At 35.8% G+C, this 26,093-nt stretch overlaps 1 protein-coding gene and 1 non-coding gene across 5 annotated transcripts in view; both read right to left on the reverse strand.

The window, feature by feature from the left end:
- The window catches only part of RC3H2 (ring finger and CCCH-type domains 2), a 52,098-nt gene that overhangs the window by 18,475 nt on the left and 7,530 nt on the right, over positions 1-26,093 (reverse strand). For 3 of the 4 annotated variants that reach the window (XM_012771811.3, XM_012771812.2, XM_012771813.2), the window contains exons 3-9: positions 23,630-23,747; positions 19,523-19,756; positions 12,220-12,395; positions 8,511-8,711; positions 7,914-8,046; positions 7,677-7,795; positions 6,288-6,400 (exon numbers count right to left, since the gene is read on the reverse strand). In XM_012771811.3, coding sequence (XP_012627265.1) covers positions 6,288-6,400; positions 7,677-7,795; positions 7,914-8,046; positions 8,511-8,711; positions 12,220-12,395; positions 19,523-19,756; positions 23,630-23,747 — 1,094 coding nt within the window. Of the gene's footprint in view, positions 1-6,287; positions 6,401-7,676; positions 7,796-7,913; positions 8,047-8,510; positions 8,712-12,219; positions 12,396-19,522; positions 19,757-23,629; positions 23,748-25,221; positions 25,913-26,093 lie in introns of those variants that run through there. The other variant, XM_020289467.2, reaches the window with a different exon arrangement.
- On the reverse strand, positions 8,126-8,236 carry LOC142874741 (small nucleolar RNA SNORD90). Its single transcript, XR_012922375.1, has one exon. It is a non-coding gene; the product is annotated as a small nucleolar RNA SNORD90 (small nucleolar RNA).

Raw genomic sequence — 26,093 nt, forward strand, 5'->3', positions numbered from 1 at the left:
AAGGTGAAGCTCAATAAAAGACAAGTACTCCCAGATCAAACTGGCTGAAAGTGGAGTAATAGAACATAAAGTTTAAAAAAAACAAAAAAAAAAGCTGATGGCCAGTTTATACCCATGGCATCTTGTGGACAATGGAGCCACTGATTACTTCTTTAAGAAGGAGGGGCATGAGTGGACCTGTATTTTTAAAAAAAATTTTTATTTTTAATTATTATAGGTAAATAATAGGTGTGTATCTTTACAGACCTATATTTTATGAAGGCAATTTGGTGGCACGAAAGGGCCCAAAGATCCTCGTACTTTCCTCAATTTGCTCTATGAAATCTACTCATTCTTTTCTTTGAAATTCTTATTCGAAATGTCCAGCTGCTCCCTGTTTTCCTTTCTCAAAGAACAAATCTCAAATATCCTTAAGGTTGCTCTAGCAAGCAAAAAATAAAGTTTTGACTGTGAGCTTCTCAAAAGACAGGAGTCAGGAGAAGTAAAACCTTAACCAAGTGAGGTAAAGTGGCAAGTAGGGATACACATTGGACTCCTAGTATCTGGGCAGCTAAAGGCTTGGACTTAGAATATGGACCTCGCACTTGAAAAAGCCAATTACCTCTTTTTCTTTTTTCTTTCTTTCTTTTTTTTTTTTTTTTTAAAGAGATGGGTTCTTGCTATTTTGCCCAGGCTGGACTCAAACTCCTGGGCTCAAGCAATTGGTGAGCCTCAGCCTCCCAAGGAACTGGTACTACAGGTGCATACACCATTGTACCTGGCTTTCTCAATTCTTTTTAAATCATCCATGAGGTCGCTCAAGTATTCACTCCCTTCTTCCCCATCCTGCAATTCACTATCTACCATTAATCCCTCCCTTTAACTCCCTTGGCCCACAACCTCTTGTAGAACTCATTTGGTAAAACCACAATCCAATTCCGCATTTATTTGTGCCTGCTCCCAAGCAACTAAAGGTAGCTAGAGAAAAACTATGCAACCATGCTGTCTAGATTACCTTTAGAACAATGGCCAAGCAATTCATTAATACACTTCTTAATCACATTCATTTTCCCACTGGCTAACATCCTTTCCCCCTCCACTCTCACAGCCTCTCCACATCTGATGATACTCCCTCTTAACAGAGAAAAGAAATGAAACCAGAGAATTACTTTCCACCACTAATTCCGCTAACCTTCCTACATCTGTAACCACACAATCCTCCTAAGAGGAGGGACAAAGAGTTCCTGTTCCTAACTAAGGCCAATCTCTCCACCTGTGCCCCACTTCACAAGCCTATGTGCCTTCCTTAAAAACTTCACTCATGTAATTATCTCCTTTTCTCTTGTGCATACCTTCACTTCATTCAGGTATCTGCTTAAATGTTACATCATCTGAAAGCCTTGCCTGGACTATGCTATCTAAAAGACCTCCCCTTCCCCAATCATTCTTTCTCATTACTTTATTTTTTTTTATATAGCACCAATCACTACCATATATTGTTTTCCTTTCTATTTATTTGCTTTACGTCTGTCTCTACTGCAATGTAAGTGCCATGAGACAAGGGTTTTACCTTTCTATGCACCTCTCTATATTTAGCAAATAATACAGTGCTTCCTGCATATTAGGTATCCAATTAATATTTGTTGCATGAATGTGGAGTATATTTCATGTGGCCAAGAGAACTGATTTTCTGTCCCAAAGCATTTCCCATCTCAGTAATAGACATCACTCAGTTATGCAGCCTCCAAACCTTGGAGTCATCCTTAATTCCTTTCTTTTCTTTATGGTCCACATTCAACCTGTTCATCTTGTCTGCTTTACTTCCAAAATATGTTCTAAAAATGACTATCTTTCATCATTTCGATTGCTATAGTCCTAGGACCAAGCTACCAATCTTGCACCTGGACCACTGTGGCCATTTAACTGGCCTTCTGACATGCCTCATAAAATTAAAATATCATCGTTCAATATGCATAAAACCCTACAATGGGCCAGGCGCAGTGGCTCACGCCTATAATCCTAGCACTTTGGGAGGCCGAGGCGGATGGCTCGCTCATGGTCAGGAGTTCAAAACCAGCCTGAGCAAGAGCAAGACCCCGTTCTCTACTAAAAAATAGAAAGAAATTAATTGGCCAACTAAAAATATGTAGAAAAACTTTAGCCGGGCATGGTGGTGCATGCCTGTAGTCCCAGCTACTTGGGAAGCTGAGGTAGAAGGATTGCTTGAGCCCAGGAGTTTGAGGTTGCTGTGAGCTAGGCTGATGCTAAGGCACTCTAGCCCGGGAAACAGAGTAAGAGTCTGTCTCACAAAAAACAAACAAACAAACAAACAAAAAAACTAAAAAAAAAAAACCCCTACAATGGCTTCCTGTTACAACCAGAATAAAATCCAAATTTCTTGCCATGGCCCACCAAACCAGTGAATTTGCTTATTTACATGTTTACTGTTCCTCTTGCTCCATGAGAAGCATCTTGGGAAGTACCTAAGCACATAATAATCTTTTATAAATATTTGTTGAGCTGGTTGATCCCAGGCTTTTGACACTCCCCAGAATGTAGCAATTCTTAGGAATGTCATCCCAACATCCTAGTTCTAAAATATACCCATATAAATATTTACATAATATTTATTCTGCATATATTATTCATTCTATATTTATATGTAATAAATAAATATTTATGCTGAGTAGAGACTGTTGGGCATGTACATTTTAAATGGTTGGGGGTGTATAGCAGAGAAAGCAAACATGGGTAAAATTAATTTATTTAAGTTGAACAAACAATTGCTGAGTTTCTGGTGTGTTACGTGAACTGAGGGCCTATCCTTAAAAGCTCAGAGTGAGATAGCAACGTGTGTTTTTTAAACCAAGAGGACAGTGACATCATCTACTTCTCTAATCCCTTGCATTACCCATTTGTTTGTTTTAAAAGCAATAGAGAGTGTAAAGCTGGTTGGAAATAAGAAACAAAAACTAAAGAGTATTTGTTTTTTCAACACAAACATATTGAGTTTACATTATCAGGTATTTTCTAGGTGCAGGAAATACAGAGGTGAATAATCCATGGGATAAATGCAGTCCAGTAAAAATGCACATGTAAAAAAGCAATTGTGATACTATAATCTTGTAACCACCAGTTATAATTACCGTGTAAAACTACAATGGCAACACAGTGAAGGAAGCAAGTAAGAGTGCCTTAGGAAGTCAGGGAAGTCCACAGAAGGAAGACAATACCTGCGTATGATTAGAAATACCCCCCAGATAGAGAAGAGAGAAAAAAACATGATATGGAGTAAACAACATATGCAAGGGAAAAGTACAAGAAACTTATACATGGCAGTGCAATGGCTCATGCCTGTAATCCTGGCACTTTGGGAGGCCCGGAGATTCAGACCAGCCTGAGAAATATGAGATGCCATCTCTACAAAATATAGAAAAATTAGCCAGGTGCGGTAGTACATGCCAGTAGTCCTAATTACGTGGGAGGCTGAGGCAGGAGGACTGCTTGAGCCCAGGAGTTTGAGGTTGCAGTGAGCTATGATGACACCAACTTTAGTCCAGGCAACAGAGCAAGACCCAGTCTCCAAAAAAAAAAAAAACTTACACAGTGATTAACAGAATGTACCTTTAAGATGTACTGAGGAACTAATTAAGATTTTAAAGAAGATAGACATACTTAGACACATATTTTGGAAAAAAAATCTAAGTGGAAATGGAAAAGACAGGTTGAGACATAGGGAGATACTAGGTAAAAGGCCACTGAAGGCCAAGGTGGGAGGACTGCTTGAGGCCTGCAGTTTGAGACCAGCCTGTACAAGAAAGTGAGACCCTGTCTCTACAAAAAATATTAACAAAAAATAGGAGTGGTGTGGTGTGTCTGTGATCCCAGCTACTCAAGAGGCTGAGGTGGGAGGATGGCTTGAGCCCAGGAGTTTGAGGCTGCAGTGAACTATGATGATGTCATTGTACTTTATCCTGGGCAAGAGTGCGAGATTCTATCAAAAAAAAAAAAGTCACTGAAGCAGTAAAATGGATACATTGAGTTAACATGTGAAACACTGAAATGGTACCAGGCACAAAATGTAATTAATTAATTCGGCTATTGTTATTTCTATTTCTTTGCTACTACAATAAAGTTCTGCAGTAGGTAGTACTACAGATAAGAAGCCAGCTTTAAGACATAAGGGAGAGGATTTTTCAGCTAGGGTACCAGTTGAGTGTGGAATGGCAACGAAACCAGTTTCTTCTCTGATTTTAGTCTAATTGCTCCTGAGCAAGGTCCTCTAAAAAAGCTCTATTTCAGGTATGGACAAGCTGAATATACCTCGTAGAGTCTCAAAATTTATCTTGATGTAGCATTATACTGGGTATAAACACCATCTTTTTTTCTTAGGACTCCTGTAGCCTCTCTAGGCTCTTCAAGCAGATGAAAAAATTGAGAAGAAAAGCATGTTTCTACTCTTTTTGCTGCACACACATATATCTTCTATCACACTATTGCTGCTGTAGGGTTCATTATGTGCAGGGCCCAGTGCCAGCCACCAAGGAAAAGGGGATTAACAACAAACAAGACAGATATAGTCCACAGAGCTTACACTTAAGGTAAACAAACATTTAATAAACAGATCAGGGTCCATAGATTTTATAAATTGTTTCTGTAAATAAAGTTTACAGCCATGCCCATTTTACACATTTGTCTATGGCTGCTTTTTTGCTACAGTGGCAGAAATGAGTGGCTGTAACAGAGATTGCATAATCCACAAAGCCTAAAATATTTACTATCTGGACTTTACAGAAAAGTTAGGCAACTTCTAAAACAGACCCTTAATTAATTATAATTGTGATAAGTGTGACAAAAGAAGAAGCTGGCTAGTTTGAAGTGTTGGGAGGGGATTTCTCTGGAAAAGTGAAGGATGAGCTGTACAAAGGAAAGGTCTCAAAGGCAAGGCTAGAAGGAACAGCATTATGTAAAAGACCTGAATGGGAAGGAGCATGGTACATTCCTGGAATTGAATGAAGTTCAGTGTGGCTTTAAGTATAGAGTATAATTAGAGAGTGTTGTGAGATGACATTAGGAAGGCAGAAACAGGTTAGACACAGGGTCTTACAGGCCACCACACAGATTTTATATCTTTATCTACAAGGCAATGAGAAACTATCAAATGCTTAGGTACAGAGGAGTGACATAAGTAGATCTGTGCTTTTAAAAGACTTCTCTCTGTTTTGTAAGAAATAATGGGAGAAGGGGTGGGCAACAGGAGATGTAAGACAACTAGTTAGGAGGCAACTGTGGATCAAGAAAAAGGGATGACAGCTTGGACTAGAAGGATGGAAAAAAGAAGAGAGAGTTGTGAAATAGATAGGAAGCTGAATTGCCAGAACATGAGTACTGAATACACAGGAAAAGCTAAAGGAAGGACAGCTGACAAAGAAGATTCCTATAACATAGCATATATAACTGGCTGGATGGCTAAACAGAGTACAAGGGGAGAGTAGAATGGAAGGTCAAAAAGGAGGTATGGGAGGAGAAAATCAGCTCAGTTTGAGTTTAAGATGCCCAGCAAGAGTTGATACACAGGTCAGTTATTCAGTAGAAAGGCTGGTATGAATTTTTGGTGAAGTCTTGATAATGAAAGTTTTGGTTCAAAAACAAAACAAAACTTGGATAATACATATTATAATACATCTTTTATGTCTGGGGTAAATGGATACAGAAAAAGGGATTACCCACAGGAGAAGAGAAAGACAAAATATGACACAGAAAAAAGAATGTCAAAAACACCAAAAGCAATCAGGCATGGTGGCTCATGCCTATAATCCCAACACATCGGGAGACCAAGACAGGAAGATCACTTAAGCCCAGGAGTTCAAGACAGCCCTGGGAAACAAAGTAAGACCCAGGATCTATTTTTTAAAAAAAATTAATTTAAAAAAAGACCAAAAGTCTTTTTTTCCAGTTACTATTTTGCCTGAAACTCTACAGTGATATTTAAATGAACCTGAGCAAATAAGACTGAATATAGGAGTATTTTCATTCTGCACAGGTGCTGAGCAGAAACATGGGTTCTAGCTATAAAATGTCTCAAAATATGACCCTTGAATAAGGTTCTAACTCACTTATCATGTTAATCTTGCACCTAGATTAATCTTCTTATGGTTTCAAAAGAAAAGATTATTTTGCAATTTAAAGAACTCTACGACGTGAACTTACTTCCAATTTTGAAACTCATCACAAACTTTAGGACTGTATATGACACTCCTGTAATAACCAAAAATTAAATCCATATGAAAAGGATTCTCAAAACTTACTTTTCAAGCTCTTCCTGAGAATGGGCAAATGTACAATTTGTTCCTCGTGGACATCCTCCTTGCTGTCGCAGATCTCGGCACATGCTAGTTTTGTACTTGCTGTTTGGCTGAGGCTACAAAAAGTAAAACATTCAATGTGTGGAAATGTGAAGATTCTAGTTGTTATTCACTCTTGGGACTTCAGAACTTTATGATTATACCTTTAATTCTTTTTCACATTAGACAAGTAATTCTTGTGCTGAAACAACTACCATTCCATTGTTTCCTGTTGTGAGTTATGCAGCATAACCCTGAGTTGGCATTTTAGAGAATCCTTCTGAAGATTATCTGAAACCAGTTCAAATGTTATGCCCATTTATTTGTTAGTCAACAGAATGCCCACAAAAAGATTTTCTCATCAATTTATTGCTGCCTCAAAAAGTCTGATACCAAAATCAAACAAACAATTATAAAAAACATTTAAAAAAAAAAAAGTCATAAGCTTTGTCTACTCACTTTCCCAGGAAAGGTAAAATACAATTTTCCCTGAAAATGAAAAATTACTAATTCATTTGTCTAACTGTCAACTTGAGGGTACAACTCTATTCTTAGGCTTAAGCTATTCAAGTTCACACAAACAATGATGCAGAATATTAAAAACTCATTATGACTGCTATAATTTGCATTAAAATCTAAGATGTTATTCATATTTTTATGACCCTAATAAGATAAAAGCATTCATCTTCCAGTTAATATTTGAAATTATAATGTCCTCTAATAGAATAAGGATAGAAGAATATAGAAAGATCTCAGACTTTGGAGTAGGTTGGATCCTAGCTCTGTCATTTACTGACAGCATAACCTTAGATATGTTATTTAACCTCTTTAAATTTCAGCTTAGGACCAGCAATTACCTTGCAAATGTCTGTGATGACTAGAAATAATATATGTAAAAATACTGCACATAGGGACTGGTCTATAGTAACTAATAAATGGAAGTTATTATTATAAAATAAAGGATTATATTAATATCTTAACTTCTAAAGTACATTGAAAATATCTTGAAAATTGAAATTCCGTACATTTACAAACAAAAATTCATTTGGGTGACAGCAATAGAGAAAAAAGTCACAATTTCCCACAGTAGAAATGAATTAGACAAAATATTTGGAAGGACTCAACATTTTATAATGAAGTAAACTCACCATATTCCAGACACCCTCAGAACTCTTGCTATGTTATGAAATGCTTATTAGATACATTAAAAACTGAGCTTTTCCCAAAAGAACAGAGACAATAAAAACTTATGAGACTAGAGTCACATAAGAAGCTCAACTAAACAGCTTAAGATATTCAGGATGAAACTGTACTAGAGATAACAGCAATCAGAAGTGTAATAAATGTACTTACCTGAGGTGTCTCATGGCCTTTTCTACTATAATTTTGTATGAAGTCCACAAGGCCATGAACCACTGTTTTAACAGCTACCATTGCATTTTCTAGCTGCTCCCAAGTTGGTGAAACAGCATCTAAAATAAGCCACCAAGAGGATGGGGAAAGGGGTTAAGAATGTTAGCAGTAATTCTCTTGTGTTACTTACCTCAAAGGTAGAAAAAAGTATAAGCAATTGAGCATATTTCTGCATACCTGGATTAGGGTCTATGTTTGCAAGAAGCTCTAAATGAGGCCTCAGTCTATTTAAGTTAGCTGGGTCACCTGTTCTTTGCAAAACAATTGTCAATTCCTGGACACTCTTTGCAAATGATTCTGGAGACTGCAGCTAACAAACAGAAAAGAGAATGAATGGTTTTTATGGCACATGTATAATCAAATGCTTTCAATTAGTTAACACATTTACTAGGTTTTCAAGTGTCTTCAGATTCCATAGTAGCGGTATCAATGATGAATTACATTTTCACCTCAGAATCTGCCCTATGAAATTCATCATTAGACACTTAGAAAACTTATTTACAAACTATGTTAGCTCTCTGGGGCTAGAACACAGACAAGCTGGAGACTTTGTAAGCCTAGTTGCTTTTATGCTAATACCCTGTATTTGCTTCCTTATTGCATCCTTTAGTTTATGTTGAAAATCAAAATAATAAAAAGAATAAAAGATAATTTATAAGAGTCTGATATTTAAAAACACAGGAATCTCCAACTGTTTCTAGTTTCTTTAGAATATCCTAATATTCTTCAAAGTAATAGCAGAGTTATAAAATTAGCATCTCTAATTTCACAAACCTTATCAATGATAGACTGCATGTGTGACTTATGAGCCAAGTCACCATATAAAAGTGAAGACCATTGCTCAGGTGAAATACGGAGTCCTGCTTCCATAGCAATATGAACAATTTGGGCATCATGTTCTCTGCGTAATGCCTCATAACTCCGAAATTCTTCCTTTAGCTGCATCAGGGAAGAGTCTTCATCCCTTTTGGTAACCTGAAAAATGAAAAGAAAAAAAAAAAATTCATTAGAACTGGTTTGCTCTTCTTCCCCTTAACCAATTCATTTATTCTTTGGGGGGCAGGACGACACCTTCTACATATCAGATACCACAAGAATAAGGTAGTAAGACAATGCCCTCACCACAAATCCTTTTAGGAACAAAACAGAATTTATATAACTAAATACATAGTCCTTGTCTTCAATGGGTTCAACAGCTGTTAGGAAAGAGACATGTAAACAGAAAATTACAGTAAAAGTGCTATTATAAGACTCTATGGTATCTTATAGGAAAGGCAATTAAATCTGACTGGTAAGGATGAGAAAGGGATTTCAGAAAAGGATTCTCCCAGCTGAAAGCTACATGAACTGAGTCTTAAAGAATAAACAAGAGTTCCCCAGGCAAAGAAGGGTGAAGAATAGAATTCTAAAAAGAGAAGCAAGTGGTAGAAATAGAAACATGAAAGAACAGAGCACATAGAGTTAAAGGCTAAAATATAGGCCAGGGAAAAATCATAGAGGGCCTTATATACTATGGTAAAAAATTTGGATACTATCCTGAAGGGAATGTGAAGCCACTGAAGACTTTTAAGCAGAGGAATGACATGATCAGATTTGTGTTTTAAAAAACATCACTTTGGTAGCAGTACAGCATAGATAAAGAGATAAGAAATCCAGTCAATGGGTAGGCATATATCAGCACTACCATATGTTGATTAAGAAATTTTCTGCCACCACAGACGTTAGAGTATTTATATAGCTTCAATCTCTACTTAAGTGATAAAAAAGAAACCCCATACATTTAAAAGTTACAGAGTTTCACATATCCTAGTAAAGTGGTTTAATAATCCAAACATGCAGGCATATAGCTACATGGTTTCAAAAATAAATAATACACTTTTATTCCTGAACCACTAAAATTGGCTAAGGACTACAGTGGTAACTGAAACTTGGTTAGGACTCAGAATATGTAAAAGGCTCTGAAACTTAAATTGGACAAGTCATTCATAACACTGGAAGACTATATAATACTAGTACAGGTTCTGAAATTTAGATTGGACAAGTCACTCTAACTATTCAAAACCTAGTTTCCTCATTGGTAAAAGAAAATATCCCCAGACCATTTCACTGGTTGTTTTTATTGCTGTTGTTGGCACATCAGACAACAGTAATATGCCCCCAAGATTATGAAGATGGGGAAATCAAGTTACCATCTGAAAGTGAATAGGTCACAATTAATTCTCTTCAGTAATCTACAAATACATTACAGAGGAGTTTGGGACATGGACAATTTTAATTAACATAATCTTAGGTATGATTTAAGAAAGAGTAGAGAACTTGGGCACAGTGGCACATGCTTGTAGTCCCGGCTACTTGAGAATCTGAGGCGGGAGGATCACTTGATCCCAGGAGTTCAAGATCAGTCTGGGCAACATAGCAAGACCCTGCCTCAAAAGAATAAAAAAATAGCAAGTAAAGTATAACTTAAAAGTCACAAAAATCTATATTCCACTATACCCTACTTAAAGGAAAACTGAGGAAACAAAAGGAGGCATATTCAACCTATACATGAAAACAAACCCAAAGAACCACATAGGACACAGAGTGACACAGGCAGCATAAGCATCTATCTATCTGTTTGAGTAGTGAAGAAGGACATAGGTGGTAAACAAGTCTGGTGCTAATAGCATGCAGCAAAATCATCTGTGAAGCTTTGAAAACACAATCTCAGGCCTACTGAAATCATAATCCCTGGAAGACCATATAATTAAAAAGTATATGTGAATGCTCAAGTCACATTTCAGATATACTCAAACAGGATCCCTGGGGATAGAGCCTAGGAATGTATACTTTTAAAAGCTTCACATGCAATTCTGATGTGTAACTTTAGTTGAGAACTACTGCACTAAATATTAGAATGATGAACCCCTGTTCTGAGTCCATGCTCAGCAAGCAAAGGTTTGATACTCTTTTACAGGAAAATATCCACCAACATGAGAATACAAGGCATTTAAGAATTGCATTTCTCTTTACAAATTAATAAAACTGATGACCTGTTACAGATGACTTTGGTTAGGGCAATTCTGATCCTGAGGAAAAAATATACTTTATGCATCCATACAATTGAGGTCCCAGCCTATAAAGATGAGGAAAAGACCTCGGACAATTATCAGTTTATTAAAAGCAAATGCCACCTGAGTAAGGCCTTTTGGCAGTTATGTTGGCATGATACCCTTTTATTTATCCAAACACTATGCTTTAACATTTTAAACTATGAGGCAGTGAGGATAAAATGAGAGCATAAAATTGAAATTACTTTCTAAACTAGTGTCATTCAAATATCAGATATTAGTAGCAGCTATAGCTGTATGGCAATCATAAATCACCAATCAGTAAAAAAAAACAAAAAACCTACTACATTGGTGATACCGAGTATGAGAACCTAGTCTATTACTTCAGGGGGACAAATGATCTCTGTAATTCATCTGCTTAGCTAAAACCATAATGTTTGAGGAATCAGATATTCATTTCAATTGTTGCCCTAAGGACATGGATCAAGCACTATTGAATATGAGGCAGATAGTGTTCAAACCATTAGCAGAGTTAAATGAATTCATTTGAACACATTTCCATCATCAATTATCTGTTACTGCAAACCAACTGTCTGCCAAGAAAACATTTTTCTGTCTGTACTATTTTCATTCTTGGGGCTATATACCCAGCAAAATAATCTAAATAATCTTTGCTTTCAAATTTTGATATTTTACTTTCATAGAAAGTAATGGGATTTTCTATTTCCAAGTCTTTGGGCCTTTCTTAAGACCCAATCAGCAACCTACACTCTTGTAACATACAGAAACTTCAAGGACTCAGCCTGCTTTCAGTACCTGTCACCACCCACTGGCCTATTAGACAACAAAACTACATTTTAAAATACATTGGGGTTCTTCTCTGCCCTTTCCAAACAAAAAACAACACCTAAATGCAGAGTGGGGCAATCTCCTCAATGTTCTACTTTGTTGTTGTCTCTAAGATAAAAATATAGGCCATTTTTCAGATTAAAGGCTTTAATCACTATGGAGAATGAGATAACAAAAATAATGGCTTACAAAGTTTACCTACTCCTATGAAGTTTTCAATGTAGTTCCTGACTCCCTTTTAAGATGATAAATGTAAATGAATTAGGCTTCTGTAGTTAACTTTTATTATCCACTTTCATACTTTTATTTGATAAGAATCAAGTTTACCAAACTATTTTCTTATGTTCTATTCTATTACTGACACTTTCATATATACACTCTTATTCTGCCAAAAAGTAGTAAAATGGGCACTATCTATAGGTGGTATAACAGATGCAATCAATGCAGTAGGGAAGAAAAAGTTTCCTCTCAACTCTCATAAGCATTCTGCATTTCTGGGCTTTCTAGACCGGATAATACGAATTCAAGGAAGCTTCTGTCTCACATATAGGCATCTTATTTTTAGACAGTTGCTCACTGCTTACCTTAAAACAAGAAGCTCGATACAGTAGTTGCACAACATGACCAATACTTGTTTTTGACGCCTGAGGAAATCTTGGTTCTAGTCTTTGCACAACAAAAAGTACCAGAACTTTCCTTGAGAGGGCAGAACCATCTTCTAGTGCCAGCAACACCAGCTTCAAGGCCTCTTCTTGCATAGCTAGAAGTATTAACAGAACATGAGTTCATGATAAATGAGGAACCTTGTAGATTATGTCTGCATGTTGTCTGCAAGATTCTGTTATAGGCATCTTTGGGTATTAATTTATGGTAGTCCATTACCCACAATCTGTAATTAGCACAAAAAGAGGATATCACACATACATGAATATAGTTTATTTAAAAAGTATTCAAGCAAAAGAAAATATACCTTCTACTAAATAAGCAATTAGAATACAAGTCAACAGAACTTAAATAAAATATCTTCTGTAGGTATTTAATGGTAAACTACATAACGCTAATGGTAAGGTAAAAAAGGGCATTCATAAAATACACAGAACTACTCTGACAATAACATGCAAAGGACACACAGTAGGTGTACAATAAATAGTAATTTTATGCATGAGAATGTTACTTTGCCTATTAGAACTATTTTGTATATAATTTTTAAATGATATTAGCCTCTGAATGCAATACCCAAAGAAGGTATTAATTTCATTTATGTTGTTTTACAGCCAGGGATATATTATAAACTAAATGTAATTATGAGGGAACATCAGATAAACTTAAAGTAAGTTCTATAAAATAAACAGACTATTCTTTAAAAATTATCAATGTCATGGAAGACAAAGAGAGGCTAAAAAATGGTTTCAGATTAGAGAAGATTAAAAGAAGACATGATAAATAAATACAATAAGTAATCTTCTTGTACTAGACCTTATACTCAAAGTAAATAAATGCCATATAAGATATTTTTGGAACAATTGACAAAATTGGAGTATGAACTACAGATCGTAGTACTGTATTGTATAAACGTTAAATTTTAAAACTTTGATTAATGTACTATTGTTATATAAGAGAATATCCTTATTTTTAGGAAACACACTGAAGTATTAAGGTTAAAGGAGCAGAGAGAGAAAGAAAGCATAATTAACAAATATGGCAAAATATCAGAAATCTGTTTAAAGAGTATTCAGGGAATTCTCTGCATTTTTCTTGCAACTTTTCGGTAAATTTGAAATTATTTCAAAAGTAAAAGTTAAAAACACCTGGTTATTAGTCAAAACAATGGAAATGAAGAGCTGAGAGATCATCTAGATTCAAAATCCCTTTCTCTAGCTAAGTTAGGCTATTGAGGCCCAGAGAGGTTAAGTGACTACACCAGGGAACCAACCTAGTTAGCAGCATCACTGGAGCTAGAACTATAGGATTTTTTTTACAAAAAATTCAATTGACCCTTTTAAAGTGTACAACTGAGAGACATTTAGTATATTCACAGTGTTCTACAACCATCAACTCTATCTGGTTCTAAGACATTTTTGTCAACACCAAACAAAACCCAATAGCCATTAAGCAGTCATTCCTCGCACTCAATATCCATAGCCGCCTGGCAACCAATAGTCTGTTGTCTGGTTTCTTTCATTTAACATAGTATTTTCCAAGTTCATCTGCATGCAGAATGTATTAGTACTTCATTCCTTTTTATGGCTGAATAATAGTTTAACTATGGATATACCACATTTTGTTTATCAGTTGATTTCCAAATTTTTACTATTATGAATAATGCTGTTATTATAAACATTCATGTGTAAATATTACTTTTGAATACCTGTTTTATATTCTTTTGGGTATCTACCTAGGAATGAAAATGTTGAGTCATATAATAATTCTGTTTAACTTTTTGAAGAACTGTCAAATTGTTTTCCACAGCAGTACACTATTTTATAGGCCCACATTCTCTACATTCTCATCAACATTTGTTATTTTCCATTTTTAAAAATTATGGCTAACCGCCGGGCGCGGTGGCTCACGCCTGTAATCCTAGCTCTTGGGAGGCAGAGGCGGGCGGATTGCTCAAGGTCAGGAGTTCAAAACCAGCCTGAGCAAGAGCGAGACCCCGTCTCTACTATAAATAGAAAGAAACTAATTGGCCAACTGATATATATATATAAAAAAATTAGCCGGGCATGGTAGCTCATGCCTGTAGTCCCAGCTACTCGGGAGGCTGAGGCAGAAGGATTGCTTGAGCCCAGGAGTTTGAGGTTGCTGTGAGCTAGGCTGACGCCACGGCACTCACTCTAGCCTGGACAACAAAGCGAGACTCTGTCTCAAAAAAAAAAAAAAAAAAATTATGGCTAACCGAGTGAGTGTGAACTGGTGTCTCACTGCAGTTTTGCTTTGTATTTCTCTAACAACTACAGGCATTCAGCATCCTTTCATGTGCTTGTTGGTCATCTGTGTCTCTTCTTCTGAGAAATGTCTATTCAAGTTCCTTGCATATTTTTAAATTGGGTTGTCTTTGAATTGAGTTGTAGAACAAAGGAGATTTGATATCTAGTCTTTGGTTAAGGTAAGTAAACATGAGAAAATATCAATAGATAATATTCTTAAATTATACACAACTGTGGATTATAAAAGTATTTTTACATTTAACTTTGTATTATGGAAAATTTTAAATACACACAAAAACAGAGATAACATACACCCATGACACACCTGTTGCCAGTCAGGTTTCATCTACTTCTTACTTTTCTAGTTTGTTTAGGCTGGGGTATATTGAAGTCCCAGAAAGTATATTATTTCACCTTTAAGCATTAATACTTCAGTATGTATTTCTAATAGGTAAGGCTTTTTTAAAAAAATTATCACACCTACCAAAAGTAATATATTTTTTCTTTCTTTCTTTTTTTTTTTGAGACAGAATTTTAATTTCACTCTGTTGCCCCGACTGGAGTGCAGTGGTGTGATCATAGCTCACTGCAGCTCTAAACTCCTTGGCTCAAGAGATCCTCCTGCATCATTCTCTCCAATAGCTGGGACCACAGGCATGTACCACCATGCCTAGCTAATTTATTAAATTTTTTGCAGAGTCAGGGACTTGCTATATTGCCCAGGTTGTTCTTGAACTGGCCTCAAGCAACTCTCCAGCCTCAGCCTTCCAAAACACTGGTATTACAGGCGTGACCCACCCACCGCACCAGGCCAATATCCTAATGTGATCTAATACCCAGTCCATGTTAATTTTCCCCCATTGTCTCAAAAATGACTTCTTATAGTTGGTTTAAGTATTTAAATAAAGTTCACACCCTGTACCCTGTTTTTGGCTGATATGTCTTTAGGCTTAAAAAAAAAAGAACTATACCATTTCCCCATCACTGTCCACCCTATTTAAAAGAAAATCCATTAATTTGAAGAAACAATCATTTTTCTATAGAGTTTCCCACATTCTAGAGTTGGCTAATTCTGTGCTTCTAGCATTTTAAAATATGTTCCTCTAGCCCCTTTAATTCATGTAAACTAGAGCCTTGTTTAGAGTCAGAATTAGGTTTGTTGGTTGCCAAGCATACTTACTTATTCTGTGTATTCCGTATCAGGAGATACACAGCATAAGGCCTAGTTGTTTCACTTTTAGTAATGTTAAGAGTGATCAGTGGGTTCAGGCCTTATCCATCCATTACAGATTTCCCCAGTAATCTTTCATCTAATGATTTTAACAGCATTATTTGGAATTCTGCTAAAAGAGGAAACTTCTTTCAACACAGAACTATCCCTGAAATACTCTGTATAAGAAAGGCAGAAAAAAACCACTTGATTATTTTCTAACCTTTATTGAATTTTCAAAACAATGTGTTGGTGCTCAAGCAATTGCCAAAAATAACCAATATTTTCTGCACTATCACTATGAACTCATATATTTTTATATATTTTGCATTCCAATCCATTGTAGTCATCATTCATTTTGATGATGTTTAAATTGCCCCACTTATGTCCAGTGGGAGCTCCTTCCAGTTCAATTCTATGTACTTTTGACAAAATTCCAGTATTCTTTGATAGCTTTTTTTGCTTTCTAGCACAAGATTTCACAGGCTCATCTTCTACTTTCTTACACTAGAACTGGAGAAAAGGATTTATCCAAAGAGCCCTGTCTTCTTTTAGTGGAAAATGGTATTTATTAAAGCCCATAATCTGGGTGCTATGGGTATTTATTGCTTCTAAGCTGATTTCAGTGGACTTAGGAAACTGGAATTTTCTTAGAAAGAGAAAAACAAGTCTGTGCTAATATTGTCAATGTACATTTAAGACTCAAGAGTTTTTACTTAAATTCTTTGATTTTATACTTGTATCTTCTTTTAAATACTGAAGACATTGGTTTCTGATGACATTAACATAATTACTTGCTTTATCCTACTGTGTCTCTGTTTAAGAGTTTCAGATTTCTACCACATCTGCGGTTAAAAAAAGAAAAAAAATATTGAAATGAAATTAAAAAATAATAAAATTTTTAAAAAAGAGTTTCAGAATAACAATACTAGTAGAATTATGAACAATATGACTACTTAGGATTCACTATCTATCACTGTAGAGATATAAAAGTCAAAATACATGCAGTCACCTGATATAATTCATTCCTGTATGGATAGGCTAACAACTTATGTTTTAGCTTTATTTTTGGATATTAATTTGTTTTAATCATTTTTTTTAAATTTTAAAAACTTTTGTTAAAAACATTTACATGGGGCCGGGCGCTGTGGCTCACACCTGTAATCCTAGCTCTTGGGAGGCCGAGGCGGGCGGATTGCTCAAGGTCAGGAGTTCAAAACCAGCCTGAGCAAGAGCGAGACCCGTCTCTACTATAAATAGAAAGAAACTAATTGGCCAACTGATATACATAAAAAAAAAAATTAGCCGGGCATGGTGGCACATGCCTGTAGTCCCAGCTACTCGGGAGGCTGAGGCAGGAGGATCGCTTGAGCCCAGGAGTTTGAGGTTGCTGTGAGCTAGGCTGACGCCACGGCACTCACTCTAGCCTGGACAACAAAGCGAGACTCTGTCTCAAAAAAAAAAAAAAAAAAAAAAAACATTTACATGGGCCAGGTGTGGTGGCTCATGCCTGTAATCCTAGTACTCTGGGAGGCTGAGGTGGGCAGATCACTCAAGGAGTTTGAAACCAGCCTGAGCAAGAGCGAGACCCCATCGCTACTAAAAATAGAAACAAATTAATTGGACAACTAAAAATATATTAAAAAAATTAGCCGGGCATGGTGGTACATGCCTGTAGTCCTAGCTACTCAGGAGGCTGAGGGAGAAGGATCGCTTGAGCCCAGGAGTTTGAGGTTGCTATGAGCTAGGTTGATGCCACGGCAATCTAGCCCTGGCAACAGAATGACACACTGTCTCAAAAAATAAAAATAAATATTTACATGGCTCCAAAGTACGACACAAGATATAGTTAGTGAGCTTCAGTCTGCTTTCCTTTGATTTCTCCCTCCTCTACATAATGTTACTAGTATTTTATCTTTCCTGCCATTGTTTATTTTAGAAAGTTTATTATGCACCTTTAAAAACTTTTTTTAATATACCTGGAGATTATACCCTAGCAGAATATATACCTCTTCATTTCTTTTGACAATTGCATAGTACTCCACTGGAAGGATATACCATAATTCATTACACCAGTATCATATTTGTAGACATTGAGGTTTCTTCCAGATGTTGGTTTTCACAAATAGTCCTTTATAGTTTTATGCATTCTGTACTTTTTGCTATATCTCTGGGACAGATTCTTGGGATTGCTGGGCCAAAGAGTAAATGCAGAGGTGATTTTGGTAGACACTACCAAATTCTTCTCTTTAAAAAAGTTTGTACCACTTTGCATTCCCATCATTACTGGATGCAAATACCTATTTCTGCACAGCCCGCCAACAGAATATAATGTTGAACTTCAGGATTCTGCAAAACTGACAGGTGAGAAATGATAATTCAGTATAATTTTAATGTATGTGTGTGTATATACATATATGTGTGTATATATATATATACATATATGTATTTTTTTTTAAGAGATAGGGTCTCGCTCTGTTGCCCAGGCTGAAGTGTAGTGGTACAATCATAGTTCACTGCAACCTCCAACGACAGACTTACTCTTGCCTCAGCCTCCCAAGTAGCTGGGACTACAGGCATGACCCAGCATAGCTGGGTAATCTTTTTATGTTTTGTAGAGATGGGGTTCTCATTCTTGCTTAGGTTGGTCCTGAACTCCTGGCCTTTAGCAGTCCTCCAGGCTCAGCCTCCCAAAGTGCTGGGATTACAGGCGTGAGCTACTGCACCTAGCCAATCTTAATTTGAGAAAGAATGAGTATCTTTTTCTATGTCTGAGGCCATTTTCATTACTTCTTACTATCAATTGCCTATTTATATCTTTTGTCAATTTTTCTATTGGGTAGGTCTTTTTCTTCTGAATTTTCAAAAGCACCTCATGTATTTGTTATGTTAGCTCTCTGTACGTTTGTTATATAATTTATAAATATTTCTCCCATTTGTCTTTTTACTTTGCTTATAATTTTTTTGCAATACAAAATAAACAGAAAATTACACAGTCAAATATCACATTTTTTCCCTTAATGTTTCTGTATATTGAGGCAAAGCTAGAAAAACATTCCATCTTCAGAGGATATAAACGAATTCACTTTTTATATGTTTTTATTACTTGTATAATTTATTTTTTAATCTTAAGTATTTCTGACTTGCTTGTAATTTATGTAGCTATGGGGCATAAGAAATGCATCTAATTTTGTCTTTTTCTACATGTCCATCCAGTTGTCCCAATGTCACTTATTTAAATGTAGTTGTAAATCAGAAAATTAAAACAATAACACTTTTAAAAGAAAACACAGGGCAGTACTTTATAACCTTGATATAGGGAAAGATTTTTGAAAACACAACACAGATAGCACTAATTACCTTTAATGTTTTTAATTTTTTAACAAATTTTAAGAACAATCAAGAGTTTCTTACTTTTTTTAAGATCAAAAACAAAGAAAAGACTTATCTTTCTTTTACCTATTACTTGTATAATTTTAGGCCTCTTTTTAACTTAGTTTTCTAATGTGTAAAATTGTGGCTATGTCACCGATGTTGACAACACTTGAAAATGAGAAATTTGTTCTAAAACACCAAAGCACTATCACATAGATTACGATTAACAAAAAACAACTTATCATTAACTCTGTCAAGATTTATATGTATAAATAAAGATGGGTTGCAACTCAGGAATCTTACCTTGCTCCAGAAATTGGCATCCTCAAGCCCTGATAGCCAATAAGAAAGTAAGATAGTGAAGTGTCTTACCTGGCCCTAGAAACTGGCATCCTCGAGCCCTGACAGCAGCCCATAGATTGGCAGACAATTGCTGAGGGTTCTGGTGCTGCAGTATCAGTTCTGTTACAGTTCTTTCTCCAAGTGAACGGGCTGCTCGCATGGCTCTTACACGACCTTCTTGCTCCACCAGTTGACAGTTTACAAGTGTCACCAGTTTCCTTTGCATTGGACGACTCAGTGCACTCTGGTTCAAACTAGCTACACCTTTAGGAAAAGGGAAACAAAGAAAATTAAAATTTTTTTCAATAAAAGGACAAGTCAATTTTCATTATTTATATTTAACTATTAAGCTATAAGTCCTAATGAGTCCCTTGTAAGGTGCTTTTATTTTTTAACAATGAATATATTCTGTTCATTATTATTCTTTAGTAATTTGGAGTCTACTTTTTGGTTAATTCAGATTTTATTAAGGTACCCTATTCTCTGGGTTGTATATGTCCAAAGACAGTATATCTTGGATTTATTTAGTCTGTTCTCCACCTTTACTAAAACAATTAAAGGTAAATTTAAAGAGGATTGAATGAAAAGTTTAACCTAAAAGTAATGATTAATAATGACCCTATTTTTTTATTGTACATGAGACATTTAGAACAGTGCTTCATGGTAAGCTCTTAGATCCTACTCCTTTGTACTCACTCCAGGACACTGCTCCCACAATTCTCTCCTCCCATATTATCAATTTTTCCCTCTCTACTTGATCATTTCCATCAGTATATAATAAGAACAAGAATGCTGTTATTCTGTTCATCTTAAAAATAAATAAATAAATATTTTCATTGATCTATCTTCCCCTACCAGCTCTGTTCCATTTCTTTCCTCCCATTTGTAGCAAATCCTGCAGAGCTGTCTATACTATTGCCTAGTCGACTGCATTAACCACTAAGCAATAACTACAACTGTTATGCTATTTGCATAATTCACAATCTCTAAAACCTACTCCAATCAAGTACTTCCCTCTATCATTTGAACAAAACAGCTCTTGTCAAGACAAAAATTACCTCTACTGTGCTAAATCAATGGACACTTCTCAGTTCCTTTTTTTATTTGACCTTCCAACAACCCTCACCATAGATGATTTTTTTTTCTTTTTTTTTTTTCTTTTCTTTTTTTTTGAGACAGAGTCTCACTTTGCCCAGGCTAGAGTGAGTGCTGGGGCGTCAGCCTAGCTCACAGCAACCTCAAACTCCTGGGCTCAAGCAATCCTTCTGCCTCAGCCTTCCGAGTAGCTGGGACTACAGGCATGCGCCACCATGCCTGGCTAATTTTTTCTATATATATTAATTGGCCAATTAATTTCTTTCTATTTAGAAATAGGGTCTCGCTCTTGCTCAGGTTGGTTTCGAACTCCTGAGCTCAAACGAGCCACCTGCCTCAGCCTCCCAGAGAGCTAGACCATAGATGATTATTATTTACTCCTTTGAATACTTTCTTTGGTTTTTTTGTTGGTTTTCTTCCTTCCTTCTATTCTTTTAGTCTTCTCTATTAATTTCATCTTCTCCTGATCTCTTAATGTTAAGAGGGCCTCAGAACCCAGTCTTTTTCTATTCTTTATCTACACTCACTATTTAGGTAATCTCCTCCAGTCTCCTTGTTTTAAATATCATCTATATGCCAGTGATTCCCCAAAGTTACAGTTTCCAGACCTCATTTCCTCCCAACCAAGTACTAACCAGACCTGACCCTGCTTAGCTTCTGAGATCAGACAAGATTGGGAGTGTTCAGGGTGGTATGGCTGTGGACAGCTAGACCTCATTCCTTAACACAAAACTCATATATTCACTGGTGACTCAATAGCACCCAAGTGAATATCAGACATCTCAAACTTATCATGACCAAATTGAGCTAGATTTTCCTACCTAAACCTGATCTACTTGCAGTATTCCCTAAGTTGGTGGCAACCCCTCTTTCCAGGTGCTCAGGCCAAAAAAAACCCAGATTCACATGTAACTTTATGCTTTTTCTTATACCCTACATCCATTAATTTAGGAAATATTTTTGGCTGTACCTTCAAAACATATCCAGAATGATCACTTCTCACCACCTCACTGCTACTAACATTGTCCCAGCAGCTTCTTAACCAATCCCCCTGTTTCTACCCTTGTCTTTTCATACCAAATTCTCAACAGAGCAGCCAGAATAATCCTTTTAATATTAGATCATGTCACTCCTCTGTTCAAAACCTTCCCAATTTCACTCAGAGTTAATGCTCAAGTCTTTAAATGGCCTATAAGTCTGTATATCACATGGCCTCACCATTTCATCTCATTGTATCTCATACTGCTCTCCAGCACAGTCTCTTCTTGCTTTCTTTAAAGACACTAAGCATGTCTTCAGTACTTCACATTGGATATTCCCTCTGCCTGAAACACTCTTTTCCCAGAATCTACATGGTTAATTATCTCATTTCTTTCACCTCATTTCAAATTTAAAAGCCACATTCTTAATGAGGCCTTCACCTAACACTTTAAAAAAAATTGCAATCTGTTCTTCTCTCAACCTGACATCTCTAATCTCATTAACTGTACTGTTTTCTTTTCACAACAATCATCACTTACAATACATTATATGATTTGCTTTTTTATTAAACTTATAGCTTATTATAGTTTTTCCCTTTTCTAAAACATAACTACCATGAAGGCAGGTATCTGATTGATTAGCTTAATAATATATCTCAAGCACCAGAATAGTGTCTGGCACTTAGTCCATGTTTCTTAGATATCTGTTCAACAAATGAATGAATGAATGTATGTGGTGGACAAGATATGTTTCTCTAGAAAATCACTATGTCCAAAATACCAACAGTGCAAAACATAAAGCAGAAACAAAATACTTAACTGATTCATTCATTCAAAAATTATTTATGGCCGGGCGCTGTGGCTCACGCCTGTAATCCTAGCTCTTGGGAGGCCGAGGCGGGCGGATTGCTCAAGGTCAGGAGTTCAAAACCAGCCTGAGCAAGAGTGAGACCCCGTCTCTACTATAAATAGAAAGAAATTGGCCGGGCGCTGTGGCTCACGCCTGTAATCCTAGCTCTTGGGAGGCAGAGGCGGGCGGATTGCTCAAGGTCAGGAGTTCGAAACCAGCCTGAGCAAGAGCGAGACCCCGTCTCTACTATAAATAGAAAGAAATTAATTGGCCAACTGATATATATATATAAAATTAGCCGGGCATGGTGGCGCATGCCTGTAGTCCCAGCTACCCGGGAGGCTGAGGCAGAAGGATCACTCGAGCCCAGGAGTTTGAGGTTGCTGTGAGCTAGGCTGACGCCACGGCACTCACTCTAGCCTGGGCAACAAAGCGAGACTCTGTCTCAAAAAAAAAAAAAAAAAAAAAAAAATAGAAAGAAATTAATTGGCCAACTGATATATATATAAAAAAAAAATTAGCCGGGCATGGTGGCACATGCCTGTAGTCCCAGCTACTCGGGAGGCTGAGGCAGGAGGATCGCTTGAGCCCAGGAGTTTGAGGTTGCTGTGAGCTAGGCTGACGCCACGGCACTCACTCTAGCCTGGACAACAAAGCGAAACTCTGTCTCAAAAAAAAAAAAAAAAAAAAAAAATTAAAAAAAAAAAAAAAAATTATTTATTATACCTATCAAGTGCTAGTCATGGGGTATGCAATGGTAAACAAAATAATATTCTACTTTTGTCATAGTACTTAAAATAATTTATTACACTTGTACATCTACCTCCTCCGATAGACTGTGAACTCTATGAAAGAGAGTGACCTTAACCACTGTTAAGTGCTGGATAAAATTTAAGGAATGAATATATGAAATTGTCTTAATAGAACTTATCAAAACAATATTTTGCTATAGTACTATTAGTTTAATCAATGAATTCAAATATTGTATATAAATCTCAATATGCAGTGGGTCTGATGAATACTTAAATTAATAACAATATTAGTTATTTTCAGAAAATAATACAAAATAATGCTCTTGATACATTTTTTAAGATATCTCTCAAGTAAATTCATGTTCTAAAACTTATTTAATATGATATCCATATCAACTCTTTCAAAGTAAATGTATCCCCAAGTCCTACTCACAAGTAAAAATGTGTTTTATGAACTTACCTTTACCTCCACTTAGTGGTTTTAAATAGAGAGCCAAATCTTCAACACATTTCTTTGCAACTTCATAGTGTTTATTCTCACCTAGATTACTTAACTTTATTGACTGATGATCTGGTACCTAAAAAAGAAAAATTGCAGAAATATATTCATCTAGCTTATGCAACTATTATTTATATACTTGATAATAATCTTGATGAATATAAAATTATAAAAGAGATAATATATCAAAGTCACTGAAGTAAAATTATAGCCAAACACCCAGCCAAACTGCTTTCCAGAAACCAAGGATATCATACTTATTAATAGCAAGGGCTGGGCAGATTAACAAAGGAAAAAAAGAAGCAGGTTGTTAAAGTACTGTATGTTAGTTTCTTAGGTTTGAATAACTGTGCTATACAATATGAAAGATGTTAACATTAGGGGAAGCTGTGAAAAGTTATACAGGTTCTCTGTATAGTATTTTCTGCAACTTTTTATCAATCTAAAAGAATTTTAAAATAAAATGTAGGGGAAAAAAGGTAAAGATTTTTTTCCATAGCACTTAACACCTTTTACTATATTATTTACTTAATATAAGCAGCATAAAACAGTGTACTAAATTGAAAGTCAAAACTTGAGTGAAATTGCAGGTCTGTCACTTCTATGAGTGATTTTGAATAAATTATTTAACTGCTCCAAGTCATAATTTACATATCTGCAAAATGAAAATTAAAACCCATATTTCACAGTGCCATTATAAATGTTCGATATAATTCAACAAATATTTATTTTTATGTAAAGCTTAACATGTGCCAGGAATCTTAGGTATTAGAGATCTATGAGTGAGCAAAAGAGACAAAATTTCTTGCCCTTGTGGAGCTCACATTCTAGTCAAGAGAAGAGGCAGCCAACAGATTAATAAATAAATAAATATATACTGTGTTAGGAGGTATCAGTAAAAATTATACAGCAGAGATAAGAGGGACTGGGAATGATGGAGAAGGGTTGCAATTTTAACTGCAGTGGTGAGGATAGGCTTCCTTAAGAACTGTGACTTTGAATAAAGACTTGAAAGGAGAAGTAATAAACATTCTAGGAAAAAATAACAATCACTGCAAAAACCCTCAAGTGGCAATATACTTAGAATATCTGAGAACTGGCTAGGAGGGTAATGTGGCTTAAGCACAGCAAGGACAGTAGTAGGAGATGAGGCTGGAGAGATAACAAAAGACACATTGTATAGACCTGTAGGCTATTTTAAGGACCAACTGAGATAACATTTATAAATAATATCAACACAATATCTGAATCTAGCAGATGCTAAGTAAATGGTAGCTTGTATTATTACAAAAAGTCTATGGTAGTTTATTGAATCTAAAATGCCACTGTTTGCAAAAGGCAACATTATTTTACACTCCATTAAATATGCTGCCAATTAAATTAGGACACACTACTGATTAGTTACACATTGATTTCATAGTGATTTCTAACTTGATCATAAACACTGAAAATGCATTTTGTGCTTTAAAAGGAAAACTTCAAATATCAAGATACTAAGTGAATGAAGTATTTTAGTTCATTGAAATGTTCTAATAAATCAGAAAAGTCCTTACTTTCTTGCTTTAATATGTAGTGCATGAAGTACAGAATTTCATCTTCTTCCTCACCTGTAAAATGGGGATAATAACTACCTGAAGAGCTATGGTAAGAATTAGTAATAATAGTTGCTGAATACTTACTGTGATACCTTACACAGAGTAGGGCCCAATTAAATGGAAGTTATTATAAACCTATAGTCTTGCTCTGATTCAATAAAATCACTATAAACATGAAATACTCATATATAGCACATGTGCTTAAAAAACTGTGCAGAATTTATTACTGACACTCTAGTAATTGGTTTTCCATATACATATCCCTAAATAGAGCTTATTTTTTCATTTACATTATTATCCTAAAAGTCAAGTGAAGCTAAAATGAGAAACAAAAAACACCCATTTCTGGCCAAAGCTTTGATTACATTTCTTTTCATATCACCTACTGAATATTTATGTATAACTTACATAAAAATATTTATTCTCCATTGAAATCACTTATGTACAGAAATTTTGACCACAGCCTTGAAGATAAAAATATATAACTATAATGTAATTTATGGTTTTGTAAAAGGATTTATGACAGTATCTAAACATTCTTCTGTAGAAAACAATTATGAAAATTAGGTACATTGATAATATTTGTTTGTTTATTTATTTACTTATTTATTTATTTATGAGGCAGAGTTGCGCTTTGTTGCCCAGACTAGAGTGAGGGCTGTGGCGTCTGCCTAGCTCATAGCAACCTCAAACTCCTGGGCTCAAGCAATCCTGCTGCCTCAGCCTCCCAAGTAGCTGGGACTACAGGCATGTGCCACCATGCCCGGCTAATTTTTTTCTAAATATATTAGTTGGCCAATTAATTTCTTTCTATTTATAGTAGAGACGGG

Source organism: Microcebus murinus, chromosome 12 (assembly GCF_040939455.1).
Source record: "Microcebus murinus isolate Inina chromosome 12, M.murinus_Inina_mat1.0, whole genome shotgun sequence".
In the NCBI taxonomy this organism is placed as follows: domain Eukaryota; kingdom Metazoa; phylum Chordata; class Mammalia; order Primates; family Cheirogaleidae; genus Microcebus; species Microcebus murinus.